Raw genomic sequence first — 14,740 nt, forward strand, 5'->3', positions numbered from 1 at the left:
GTGTGTGTGTTAAACTCCAGTTCAGACTGTTAATAAGAACGCATGTAGCGGACATGCAATTATCAGGCTGGTAAATGTTAAATCCAAAAGGCACATTATAAAGACACTGTAGCTAAACTCACCTCAGCTCCCTGAAACAGACTGAAGAGAGTAGTGAACGATCTTCATCTGTATCAACTCTGATAAGACCACATTGAGAACCAAGAAATGGGCTGGAGACTTTAATGGACCACAATGGAGAAAGCCCATAAACAATTTCAGAGGAGAGCAAAATGAGTGATCCACTGAAGTTGAACCCAGAAGTGTAGAATGTGATTCCATTGCCGTTTGCAGAGCTCAGACGAGAGACACTGTCACCTAAGTGTGGATTTCCTTATTCAAAGCCGTTTCTAAGCACAAATACCATATTCTACAGCAGGTAACAGCAGACTACCAAGTCAACCACACAGCACCTCCAACATACAGAGAGGTGCATTGTTCCCTCAACAACAACAAAAAGAACTCTGTGTATTCTTTAGTGTTGCCAGTGGAGCCAATAGTGTGTTGGTTGCTGATTGAACTAACAAAGCCAGTTGTATATACTGTAGACCCAATCACCAACATATAATGACACTTTGCTCTACTGCATCTGCAATACATGACCAGAGGATGAACTGAATGTACCGAGCAGAGAGAATAATGATGGGGGTGTGTTCTGTTGTCACATTAATGCTCATTGAACAGTCATCTAGAATTCCATTCAGATCACCTCGGTATTCACACATACCTTACATTGTCACTCATGCAGCCATACATACTAAAGCAATGCCACACTGACTGGGGGTTTAGCAATAGCAGTTTATCATTGCCATGTTCCCAAGTGGCGATACACACATCGCCATTACTCCAATGAAAGGAAATGTTGTTGGAGGAAATAACAGAGTAACTAAATGATGTTCTCTCTTCCAGTCCACCCACACAAATATGCCTTTAGCAATCTCCTTCCACCAGGAGAAAAACATGCTGTGGCAGATAGCTACAACAAACAAGAGAGAGAAACTGAATCTCAGTCAGTTCTGAAAATGATGGGAAATGACAGATGTCTGTCTGTCATCTCATCACTTTTGTCTGTCACCATAGGAAAACAATAAGCTCAATCGTTTTTGTTTTATTTAACAGTACATCACCAGGACATGACATCTGAGCCTAAACCTGGGTCAAACTCACTATCTCTTCCAGGTCGTCTGCCAGCTTTTGGAACTCTGTGCTGGTGGGGTCCTCCAGATTCTGGTTGTAGGGCACATTGTCCAGCTTCATGTGCCCGCTATACACCCGCTGAGCTGGGACACGCTTCATACCTATGGTGGCCGCCGACTCCCTGCCTTTGACTGAGGAAAAGGGAGTGGGAGAAAGAGGAAGTCATTTAGAAACATTCTACATGCAACACCAATGACTTCCTCAAACTTCCAGAGATGGTTAATATGATTCTCTGCTGGAGCAAATAAAAAGAGAACAGGGATTTAGGAGAATTAGGAGTTTGTTTATCTTTTGATTATCTCTCTGTAAAAGCCTCTTTGATCAGGCTGTAGAGTGAGCGTGTGTGTGACTGTCAGGATGTTCTGTCTACTCTGCACCGCGCCACTTCACTCCCCTGAATTATTAACACCAACCAAATTAAGGCCTGTCAAACAGGTTATCAATGGCAAATGAAAACTTCCAAACTTCACACTTATTTCGGATATTTGTATCAAACGTCTAGGCCATCAAAGCAGCAGTCAGGCAGCGCCTGTGAATGTGAAATCTCCTGGGTGTGCCCTGTAGATGGCAGGTTTAGATTGGCCAATTGCAGTTGGCTAGGGCTGCCAACTCAAACCCAAGTCTTTCCGGGTAGATTATAAAAAAGCTGTTTGCCATTATTTACATTTCAGGTATCAATTTTATATTCAGACATTAGAAGAAACAAACCTCCCAGAATACTCCAGGCCAAACAGAGGGTTGAAATTAGCAACATTAGTACAGTTGGAGTTATTGAGCGACTTTGGGGCATCCTTTGCATTTTCACTTAGACTGAGTGATAGTACCTAGTCTATGATTATTACATGCATTAATCTCAGACTACATAGTAAAGTTGTACTCACTAACAAAGAGCCAGATGAGGATTCCTGCCACGGCTGCCAAGACAAGCAGAGCGATGAGGACTCCCAGTATCACTCCAGTCTTCTTCTTCGATGCCATCTTCTCTTTGTTATCCAGGAAGGTGACCTGCTCATGCCGCCCATTCTGCCCCGAGGTAGAAAGAGGCAGACAGAGATAAAAAGAGAGAGATAAGTTAATTTCTTACCTACATTTATATGATGAGATTACTAATACTCAAGACGTAGGAGTACAATAACATATCCAGTGTAGTGTGTGAGTCACTTAACTTGCAGGAGGACATGGAGATTGTTAGGAGATCATAGTGTTCAGTCTCTTCCTAAAATCATCCTTAAACTAAGTACAAGACAGTAGGTATAGCCACCTCCAGACTCCAGTCTTACCATTCGAGGTGAAAGTAATGACAGTGGACTTGTAAAAAGCAACAAAAGGAAAAGCCTGTGACATCAACGAAGGCACTAGAAACAAAGTGCCAATTCTACTGATCCTGGCATCAGAAAGTTCCCATCGTCAACATTCGAACAGTAACAAAAAACTAAACGAAAGCTAACATTCTGTGGCTCGGTAACTAAAATCAAGAAGCAACCGCATTATCCCGAAGAGGAACTGATCCAACTCACTGTTCAGGAAGAGTTATGTATCGTTAGTATAACCTATGCCATACTTCTCATTTCACATTGGAGGCTAAAACCTTATTTAAAAAGAGATGAGCGCAGAGAGAGAGGGGGAGATGTCCTTGAGGTGTTGCCATGGAAAGTTCAGTGTGTGTGTGTATCGGTGTAGTAGTCAGATGTGTAATGTGTGTAGGTCAGCAGGGGAAAGACAGACAATTACATTGTTTATGAAACTGACTACCATCTGGATCATCACGCTGTATTAGACTGACAGTGAATTGCAAAGACAGTGAACGCTGATTCACACCATAACAACGACGTGTCTGTTTTACATTACTTTTCATGTTTTTGTTTAGGGAGAATCACTGACAAGTTTTAACAGGCTCAGAACAAATACTGACGTCAAAACAGGCCCAACCAGTTTAGTGACCTGAGAGCACACACGTTGCACTGCAGAGAAGACTTCCATGGCGCTCTGTATATGCTTCACCTTCTCTAAAGGAACAGCCAACTGTGAGCAAGTACGTGGTGACATCAACAATACTCCCTAGCCACTGCCTCACCATGTCACTAAACGTCAACAAAACAAAGGAGCTGATTGTGGACATCAGGAAACAGCAGAGGGAGCACGTCCCTATCCACATCGAAGGGACAGCAGGGGAGAAGGTGAAAAGCTTTAAGTTTCTCGGCGTACACATCACTGACAATCTGAAATGGTCCAACCACACAGACAGTGTGGTGAAGGCGCAACAGCCCCTAAGACCCACAAAGTTTTACAGATGCACAATTGAGAGAATCTTATCGGGCTGCATCACCGCCTGGTACGGCAACTGCACCGCCCACAACCGCGAGGGCTCTCCAGAGGGTGGTGCGGTCTGCATAACGCATCACCGGGGGAAAACTACCTGCCCTCCAGGACACCTACAGCACCCGATGTCACAGGAAGGCCAAAAAGATCCTCAAGGACAACAACCACCCGAGCCACTGCCTGTTCACACCGCTACCATCCAGAAGGCGAGGTCAGTACAGGTGCATCAAAGCTGGGACCGAGAGACTGAAAAACAGCTTCTAGCTCAAGGCCATCAGACTGTTAAATAGCCATCACTAGCTGGCTACCACCCGGTTACTCAACACTGTACTTTAGAGGCTGCTGCCCTATATACATAGACATGTAAACACTGGTCACTTTAATAATGTGTACATACTGCTTTACTCATTTCATATGTTCAGTGCCTTCTGAAAGTATTCAGACCCCTTGACTTTTTCCACATTTTGTTGCATTACAGCCTTATTTTAAAATGGATTTTAAAAATCCTCAGCAATCTACACACAATGGCTCATAATGACAAAGCAAGAACATTTTGCAAATCTATTAAAATAAAAAACAGAAATACCTTACATAAGTATTCAGACCCTTTGCTATGAGACTCAAAATTTAGTTCATGTACATCCTGTTTCCATTGCTCATCCTCGAGATGTTTCTACAACTTGATTAGAGTCCACATGTGGTAAATTCTATTGATTGGACAAGATTTGGAAAGACACACACCTGTCTATATAACGTCCCACAGTTGACAGTGCATGTCAGAGCAAAAACTAAGCCATGAGATTGAAGGAATTGTCCGTAGATCCCCTAGACAGGATTGTGTCCAGGCACAGATCTGGGGAAGGGTATCCAAAACATTTCTGCAGCATTGAAGGTCCCTAAGAACACAGTGGCCTCCATCATTCTTAAATGGAAGAAGTTAGAAACCACCAAGCCAACAACCAACCACCTTCCTTGAGATGCCCGCCCGGCTAAACTGAGCAATTGGGGGAGAAGGGCTTTGGTCAGGGAGGTGACCAAGAACCCAATGGTCACTCTGACAGAGCTCCAGAGTGGAGATGGGAGAACCTTCCAGAAGGACAACCATCTCTGCAGCACTCCACCAAATCAGGCCTTTATGGTAGAGTGGTCAGAAGGAAGCAACTCCTCAGTAAAAGGCACATGACAGCCCGCTTGGTGTTTGCAAAAAGGCACCTAAAGACTCTCAACCATGAAAAACAAGATTCTCTGGTCTGATGAAACCAAGATTGAACTCTTTGGCCTGAATGCCAAGCGTCACGTCTGCAGGAAATCTGGCACCATCCCTTTGGTGAAGCAAGGTGGTGGCAGCATCATGCTGTGGGAATGTTTATCAGCAGCAGGGACTGAGAGACTAGTCAGGATCGAGGCAAATATGAAAATGAGCAAAGTACAGAGAGAGATACTTAATGAAAACCTGCTCCAGAACGCTCAAGACCTCAGACTGGGGTGAAGGTTCACCTTCCAACAGGACAATGACCCTAAGCACACAGCCAAGACAACGCAGGAGTGGCTTCGGGACAAGTCTCTGAATGTCCTTGAGTAGCCCAGAACCCGATCGAACATCTCTGGAGAGACCTGAAAATGTCTGTGCAGCAACACCCCCCATCCAACCTGACAGAGCTTGAGAGGATCTGCAGAGAAGAATGAGAGAAACTCCCCAAATACAGGTGTGCCAAGCTTGTAGCGTCATACCCAAGAAGACTCGAGGCTGTAATCTCTGCCAAAGGTGCTTCAAGAAAGTACTGAGTTAAGGGTCTGAATACTTATGTAAATGTGAGATTTCAGTTTTTTTATTTGTAATTAATTGTGTGTTGTGTGTTGATTGATGTGGGGAAAAAACTATTTAATACATTTTGAATGAGGCTGTATCCTAACCAAATGCGTAAAACGTCAAGGGGTCTGACTACTTTCCAAAGGCACTGTGTATACACACTTTATTCTATTCTACTGTATTTTAGTCAATGCCACACCGACATTGCTCGTCCTAATATTTATATATTTGTTAAAATTCCATTATTTTACTTTTAGATTTCTTTGCATTGTTGTGAATTGTTATACATTACTGCACTGTTGGAGTTAGGGACACAAGCATTAACATCTGTTAAATGTGTATGTGACCATTAAAATTTGAATTGATGTCATATTGACTTATGTGCGTATAGTGACTCTCCATATCAGCCCCCTCTCTCTCCCTACAGTACTTCAGTATGATGGGTAAGTTTAGGGCTACCTGGGGCATAGGCTAAGATCTATGTGCCCTGCCCTGGGTCCAGGGTGTGTCCAAGTCCTCTTGCGCACACAGACGACAGAGAGCGATTACAGAGCAGATAGTAATCACCGCACACAATTGCCTCTGCGCCTGTGGCCCAGCGTGGAGAAGGACCCGATCCACCATTAGGGACAGGAGAATCGCTTCGGTATTAAATCAATTTGTCAGAAGTGCCGCCCCTTAAGATGGGGGCTCAATTACACTGGTCTTGATGATAACTCATCGCAATTAAAGGCCATTCTTACCACGCTCCGGCTCTCACACATGCCTCCTAATTGGAATTTCTAACAGCAATCATGGTCTGGAATTAAGGGAATCATTAGGGATGGGGTCAGTGAGCGCTCGGGGGTCGCTCTCTCCATCAGTCACCCTGATCACAGCCTAATAAAACCATTACATGCTTTTTGTCATATCCCGTCTCCATCTCTCTGCCCTCAAACAAAAATACTACTCCCTCCAGTTAGATCCATTTGTGAACTGTGCTGGATGTCTTTCCAACTACAGGCCTCAGTAGTGTCCTATGATTACACAGGAAATGGTGTTGAACGCAGTGGAAACACAAACACAACTTTCACTGACAGTATAAACAGAACAGAAGAAAACAAATCAAAAACACTGCAAAAGCCTATCACAGTATTATGCCTGTAAAAAAGTGGCTTCAGAAAGTATTCACACCCCCTGACTTATTCCACATTGTTGTATTACAGCCTGAATTTAACATTGATTACATACATTTGTCTCACCCATCTACACACAAGACCTTATAATGACAAAATGTTTTTCAAAATTTTAGCAAATTTATGAAAACGAAAAACAAATTTACATAAGTATTCAAACCCCTGAGTCAATACATATTAGAATCCCCTTTGGCAGCAGTTACAGCTGTGAGTCTTTTTCAAAATTGCTTGTTGAACATTGCTAGACAACCATTTAAGTCTTGCCATAGATTTTGAAGCAGATTTAAGTTAAAACTAACTCGGCCACTCCCCCATAACATGACGCAGCCACCACTATGTTTGAAAATCTGGCGAGTGGTACTCAGTAATGTGTTGTATTGGATTTGCCCCAAACATAGCACTTTGTATTCAGTACAAAAAGTGAATTGCTATGCAAAAAAAATTGCATTCTTACTTTAGTGCTTTGTTGCAAACAGGATGCATGTTTAGGAATTATTTTATTTTGTACAGGCTTCATTCTTTTCACTGTCATTTAGGTTAGTATTGTAGAGTAACTGCAATGTTGATACATCCCCAGTTGTTTCCCATCACAGCAATTAAACTCTGTAACTGTTTTAAAGTCACCATTGGCCTCATGGTGAAATCCCTGAGCGGTTTCCTCCCTCTCCGGCAACTGAGTTAGGAAGGACGCCTGTATATTTGTAGGGAATGGGTGTTTATACACCATTCAAAGTGTAATTAATAACTTCACCATGGTCAAAGGGATATTGAATGTATGCTTCCCCCCGCCGTTTTTTTACACCTATCTAACAATAGGTGCCCTTCTTTGCGAGGCATTGGAAAGCCTTCCTGGTCTTTGTGGTTGAATTTCAAATTCACTGCTAGACTTTACAATTATCTGTATGTGTGAGGTACAGAAATTAGGTAGTCATTCAAAAATCATGTTAAACACTATTGCACAGAGCGAATCCATGCAATTTATGACTTGTTTAGCACACTTGAATTCAAATCAAATGTTATTGGTCACATACACACGGTTAGCAGATGTTATTGCGAGTGTAGCGAAATGCTTGTACTTCTAGTTCTGACAGCGCAGCAATATCTAACAAGTAATATCTAACAATTCCACAACAGATACCTAATACACACAAATCTAAGTAAAGGAATGGAATAAGAATATATAAATATATGGATGAGCAATGACAGAGCACCATAGGCTAAGATGCAATAGATAGTATAGAATACAGTATATACATATGAGATGAGTAATGCAAGATATGAAAACATTAAAGTGCCATTATTAAAGTGACTAGTGTTCTATTTATTAAAGTAACTAGTGATTTCAAGTCTGTATGTAGGCAGCAGCCGCTCTGTGCTAGTGATGGCTGTTTAACAGTCTGATGGCCTTGAGATAGAAGCTGTTTTTCAGGATCTCGGTCCCAGCTTTGATGCACCTGTACTGACCTCGCCTTCTGGATGGTAGCGGGGTAAACAGGCAGTGGCTCGGGTGGTTGTTGTCCTTGATGATCTTTTTGGCCTTCCTGTGATATCGGGTGCTGTAGGTGTCCTGGAGGGCAGGTAGTTTTCCCCCGGTGATGCGTTGTGCAGACCGCACCACACTCTGGAGAGCCCTGCGGTTGTGGGCGGTGCAGTTGCCGTACCAGGCAGTGATACAGCCCGACAGGATGCTCACAATTGTGCATCTAAAAAATGTTGTGAGGGTTTTAGGTGGCAAGCCAAATTCCTTCAGCCTCCTGAGGTTGTAGAGGCTGTTGCGCCTTCTTCACCACACTGTCTGTGTGGGTGGATCATTTCAGTTTGTCAGTGATGTGTACACCAAGGAACTTAACTTTCCACCTTCTCCACTGCTGTCCCGTTGATGTGGTTGGGGGCTGCTCCCTCTGCTGTTTCTTGAAGTCCACGATCATCTCCTTCGTTTTGTTGACATTGAGTGAGAGGTTATTTTCCTGACACCACAATCCGAGAGCCCTCACCTCCTCCCTGTAGGCTGTCTCGTTGTTGTTGGTAATCAAGTATACTACTGTTGTGTCATCTGCAAACTTGATGATTGAGTTGGAGGCGTGCATAGTCACGCAGTCATGGGTGAACAGGGGAGTACAGGAGGGGGCTGAGCACACACCCTTGTGGGACCCAGTGTTGAGGATCAGCAAAGTGGAGATGTTTCCTACCTTCACCACCTGGGGACGGCCCGTCAAAGTCCAGGACCCAATTGCACAGGGCGGGGTTGAGACCCAGGGCCTCAAGCTTAATGATGAGCTTGGAGGGTACTATGGTGTTGAATGTTGAGCTGTAGTCAATGAACAGAATTCTTACATAGGTATTCCTCTTGCCCTGATGGGATAAGGCAGTGTGCAGTGTGATGGCGATTGCATCATCTGTGGATCTATTGGGGCGGTAAGCAAATTGAACTGGGTCTAGGGTGACAGGTAAGGTGGAAGTCATATTCCTAAACTTTAGGTTTGCATCAACAAAGGGGTTGAATACTTATTAACTCAGGACACTTCAGCGTTTCATTTCTTATTCATTAGTAAACATTTCTAAAAACATAAGTCTACTTATTGTGTATAGGCCAGTGACAAAAACATCTGAGCGTAATCCATTTTAAAATTGAGGCTGTAAAACAATTTTTCTTTTTGAAAAAGTCAAAAGGGTGTGAATACTTTCTGGAGGCACGCGGTATGTGACCACTACAAGCACGAGGGGACATCTGGAGAGCTAATGGTATGAACTAAACAATAAGGCATAGTAGGACTGCTAGGCATACAGTAGGGTAGCAGCATATTAGTCAAACCAGTTAGACTGATGGGTAATGAGGTGTTCTGTACTGAGAGGTGTGGTCCAGAGAAATAGCTAACACTGACAAGCTCCTTTTCACACACAACCATTTGATGTTTGTAATGTAAACATACATATGTGCATCCTCTGTGTTTTTCATATTGTACAGAACACATTACAAGATGTGGCTTTAGAGAGTGGGAATGAAAGTTAAATCAAATCAATGAGTAGTCTGATTCGGCCTACACAATATAACTGAGCAGGGCAACTGCGCTTTAAATAGACAGGCATTACATCTGTTTAAACATTAACCAGGACTCTCAATGTTTGTTATTTAAACCCTCAATCATTATCTATGTAGCACCTTTCCAATGTCAGCTCCACCAGAACTTTAGAAACCTGCTGGTTGAAATATCTCAGCCTAAAACTACATGACAAATACATTGTGAGAAAGTGAGGAGCGTGAGAGCGCGAGATCTGAACTGTCTTAAAATTCACAAATTAAGTGATCCATTTATGAAAGTGTAATGCATTTGTGAAAGCATATTTAATGTAAATTTCACATCAAACATGACTACACTAACCTTCTCAGGCTAGTAACATTAACTTAAATTGAAAATGTAGTGTTATAATTAAGTCATGATTTGTTTATGACAATGAGCATTCTAATAGTCCATGTTATGTTATGGAACTTTGACCATATAGTAACCCATAACATTAGATACAGATAAGTGGTAGAAAATGGTCATGACAAGTGTCACTACCATGGACATTTTAGAGGTTATTTTGTTCCAGTAAAATAGCGTCACCCCATAGTGCTGAGTTGGTGTCCAGGGAGAGAGAATTCACACTATGTGGAACTGACCTGATGACGTTACTAGGTGACTGGGTTCATTTAACCAACCTGCTCTCCTGGTCATGTGTGAGAGACTGCAGTAGGCAGGGTTAACGGGCCGTTCCAGCAGACTGTCGGAAACTCCCTTGTTGAATTCCTACCTGGGTGTCCCCGTACTGCTCACTTCCACTCTGAACCACACCTTTCACTCACTACCAGATAGAGAGCGAGGGAAAGAGGACATTGTGCACTCTGATCTGACCGAAACAGCCACATTCTTCCATAATCACACTCCACTGCTGACACTGATCCTGTCTGGGAAAGGACCGGTCACAGTGACCTCACCCTCAGCTCAATCTTGGGATCTCTGGAATTCTAAGATCAGAATATTGCTGTTGTGCCCTTACATCCAGGTGGATCCCCAAATGTAACGCATCGCCACATGTACAAATAGATCTTCTGTGAACAATTATGCCAGTCGGTAGGGGAATATGCATTACTGGCCAGAACAGAGTTGGTGGTAGTTATAATAGTGGAATCACTCATGTTCTCTTGCTCCGTTTCTAGAAAACCTTTCTTGAAGTGCAATTTAAAACGGCCAATCTGCAGTTCAAACAATAACAAAGTGGGTACCCCGCCACTGTTTTTGTAAAAAGCTGAGGTATGAGGCTGGAGAAAAATAACCACTCTCAAATTCATAGAAAGAGCAATGAATGCAAGAACTGAGCATCCATTATATCAACATTATAGATTTAACCATGTTGCGACTATACGGTGTTTGTTTATGTTTACAAACAACAGCACTAAAACAAGCTTATATTTGGGGTTCTGATGGGTACGACAGTTGAACTAAGCTCATAAGGCATTTTTTATAATATATTCTTCCAGAATCAAATGGGTATACACTGAGTACACCTTCCACCACCACCCCCCCTGCAATTTAGCTAGCCAAAATGAACAACATCTTTATACAAACTCTGAGTGAAGGAATTTTTTCTCTATTATAAATATTCACTCACTGTTATAAGTCACCCATGCATACACCACAAGACATGCCAGAGGTCTCTTCACAGTCCTGAACAGACTATGGAAGGCACACAGTACTACATAGAGCCATGACTACACGGAACTCTGTTCCAAATCAAGTAACTAAAGCAAGCTGTAAAATCAGACTTAAACAGATCAAAATGCACCTTAAGGAACAACGGGGACTGTGAAGACACACCGGCATAAACACACGATAACATACGCACTATACACACGTATACACATGGATCTTGTGTTGTAGATATGTGGTAGTAGAGTAGTGGCCTGAGGGCACACACTTAATGTGTATCTGTTGTGAAATGTTATGTCATGTTTTTTAATTGTATAAAACTGCCTTCATTTGGATGGACCCCAGGAAAAGAAGCTGCTAGCATAATAAATACAAATACTCAAGAGGATTCACACAGGAAATCCTAAATTGGTAACTGAGGAAATGACAAAGCACAAATCAGGACTATGACATCATTCCCCGATACTAAGGTGGATAACGTACAGTGCCTTCAGAAAGAATTCATAACCCTTGACTTATTCCAAATTGTGTTGTGTTACAGCCTGAATTCAAAACGGATTACATTTATTCAAAAATGAATTCAACACCCCAGAATGACAACGTGAGTGTGGTGTCAGGAAAATAACCTCTCACTCAACGTCAACAAAACAATGGCGATGATAGTGGTCTTCAGGAAACAGCAAAGGGAGCACCCCCCCAACCACAGACGGGACAGCAGTGGAGAAAGTGGAAAGTTAAAGTTCCTTGGCGTACACATCACTGACAAACTGAAATGGTCAACCCACACAGACAGTGTGGTGAAGGCGGCGCAACAGCGCCTCTTCAACCTCAGGAGGCTGAAGGAATTTGGCTTGTCACCTAAAACACTCAAACTTTTACAGATGCACAATCAAGAGCATCCTGTCGGGCTGTACCACCGCCTGGTACGGCAACTGCTCCGACCAGAACCGTGAGGCTCTCCAGAGGGTGGTGAGGTCTACACAACGCATCACCGGGGGAAAACTACCTGCCCTCCAGGACACCTACAGCACCCGATGTCACAGGAAGGCCAAAAAGATCATCAAGGACAATAACCACCCAAGCCACTGCCTGTTCACCCCACTACCATCCAGAAGGCAAAGTCAGTACAGTACAGTACTGAAAAACAGCTTCCATCTCAAGGCCATCAGACTGTTAAACAGCCATCACCAATATAGAGTGGCTGCTGCCAACAGACTCAAATCTCTGGCCACTAATAAATGTAATAAAAAGGTATCACACGTCAGTCACTTAAATAACGGCACTTTAATAATGTCTACATATCCTGCATTACTCATCTCATATGTATATACTGTATTCTATACCATCTACTGCATCTTGCATATGCCGGCCATCGCTCATCCATATATTTACAGTAGAAGTCGGAAGTTAACATACACCTTAGCCAAATACATTTAAACTCGGTTTTTCACAATTCCTAACATTTAATCCTAGTAAAGATTCCCTGTCTTAGGTCAGTTAGTATCACCACTATTTTAAGAATGTGAAATGTCAGAATAATAGTAGAGAGAATTATTTATTTCAGCTTGTATTTCTTTTGTCATATTCCCAGTGGGTCAGAAGTTTATATATACTCAATTAGTATTTGGTAGTATTGCCTTTAAATTGTGTAACTTGGGTCAAACGTTCCAGGTAGCTTTCCACAAGCTTCCCACAATGAGTATACTGAGTCAGGTTTGTAGGCCTCCTTGCTCACACAAGCTTTTTCCAGTTCTGCCCACAAATTTTCTATAGGTTTGAGGTCAGGGCTTTGTGATGGCCACTCCAATACCTTGACTTTGTTGTCCTTAAACCAGTTTGCCACACCTTTGGAAGTATGCTTGGGGTCATTGTCATTTGGAATACCCATTTGCGACCAAGCTTTAACTTCCTCAAGACATCAGTCAGATGTTGCTTCAATAAAGCCACATCATTTTCCTCTCTCATGATGCCATCTAGTTTGTGAAGTGCACCAGTCCATCCTGCAGCAAAGCACCCCCACAACATGGATGCTGCCACCCGTGCTTCCCGGTTGGTATGGTGTTCTTCTGCTTGCAAGCCTCCCCCTTTTGTCCTCCAAACATAACGATGGTCATTATGGTCAAACAGTTCTATTTTTGTTTCATCAGACCAGAGGACATTTCTCCAAAAAGTACGATCTTTGTCCCCATCTACAGTTGCAAACCGTAGTCTGGCTTTTTTATGCCGGTTTTGGAGCAGTAGCTTCTTCCTTGCTGAGCGGCCTTTCAGGTTAAGTCAATATAGGACTCGTTTTACTTTGGATATAGATACCTTTGTACATGTTTCCTCCAGCATCTTCACAAGGTCCTTTGCTGTTGTTCTGGGATTGATTTGTGCATTTCGCACCAAAGTACGTTCATCTCTTGGAGACAGAACACGTCTCCTTCCTGAGCGGTATGACAGCTGCGTGGTCCCATGGTGTTTATACTTGCGTACTATTGTTTGTACTGATGAACGTGGTACCTTCAGGCGTTTGGAAATTGCTCCCAAGGATGAACCAGACTTGTGGAGGTCTACAAAAAAAAATTCTCTGAGGTCTTGGCTGATTTCTTTTGATTTCCCCATGATGTCAAGCAAAGAGGCACTGAGTTTGAAGGTAGGCCTTGAAATACATCCACAGGTACACTTCCAATTGACTCAAAGTATGTCAATTAGCTTATTAGAAGCTTCTAAAGCCATGACATAATTTCTGGAATGTTCCAAGCTGTTTAAAAGGCACAGTCAACTTAGTGTATGGAAACTTCTGACCCACTGGAATTGTGATAGTGAATTATAAGTGAAATAATCTGTCTAAACAATTGCACAAAGTGGATGTCCTAACCAACTTGCCAAAACTATAGTTTGTTAACAAGACATTTGTGGAGTGTTTGAAAAAGGAGTTACTGACTCCAACGTAAGTGTATGAAAACTTCCGACTTCAACTGTGTATGTACATATTCTTATTCACCCCTTTACATGTGTGTGTATAAGGTAGTTGAGGTGAATGTTAGATATTACTGCACTGTCAGAACTAGATGCACAAGCATTTCGCTTCACTCACATTAACATCTGCAAACCATGTGTATGTGACCAATACATCTTGATTTGAAAACATGTTTTTGGAAACTTTTGCAAATGAATGTCAAATGAAATACAGAAATCTCTCATGTACATAAGTATTCACAACCCTGAGTTAATACATGTTTCAATCACCTTTGGCAGTGATTACAGCTGTGAGTCTTTCCCTGTAGCTCAGTTGGTAGAGCATGGTGTTTGCAACGCCAGGGTTGTGGGTTCGATTCCCACAGGGGGCCAGCACAGGAAAAAAAGAAAAAAATGTATGAAATGAAATGTATGCATTCACTACTGTAAGTCGCTCTGGATAAGAGCGTCTGCTAAATGACTAAAATGTAAATGTAAATGTAAGTCTGTAATGCTGTGTTTATATGATACGAGAGACAGCAAACCGGATGTCATTGTTTTCAATGAGAGCA

At 42.5% G+C, this 14,740-nt stretch overlaps 1 protein-coding gene across 2 annotated transcripts in view; it reads right to left on the bottom strand.

Annotated features, from left to right (window-relative positions):
* Nucleotides 1–14,740, bottom strand: part of zmp:0000001114 (suppressor of tumorigenicity 14 protein homolog) — a 40,193-nt gene that overhangs the window by 16,670 nt on the left and 8,783 nt on the right. The window contains exons 1-3 of one of the 2 annotated variants that reach the window (XM_014201456.2): nucleotides 2,517–3,094; nucleotides 2,118–2,259; nucleotides 1,207–1,367 (exon numbers count right to left, since the gene is read on the bottom strand). In XM_014201456.2, coding sequence (XP_014056931.1) covers nucleotides 1,207–1,367; nucleotides 2,118–2,259; nucleotides 2,517–2,519 — 306 coding nt within the window. In that variant the 5' untranslated portion in view covers nucleotides 2,520–3,094. Of the gene's footprint in view, nucleotides 1–1,206; nucleotides 1,368–2,117; nucleotides 2,260–2,516; nucleotides 3,095–14,740 lie in introns of those variants that run through there. The other variant, XM_014201455.2, reaches the window with a different exon arrangement.

This window comes from Salmo salar, chromosome ssa05, assembly GCF_905237065.1.
Source record: "Salmo salar chromosome ssa05, Ssal_v3.1, whole genome shotgun sequence".
Lineage (NCBI taxonomy): Eukaryota > Metazoa > Chordata > Actinopteri > Salmoniformes > Salmonidae > Salmo > Salmo salar.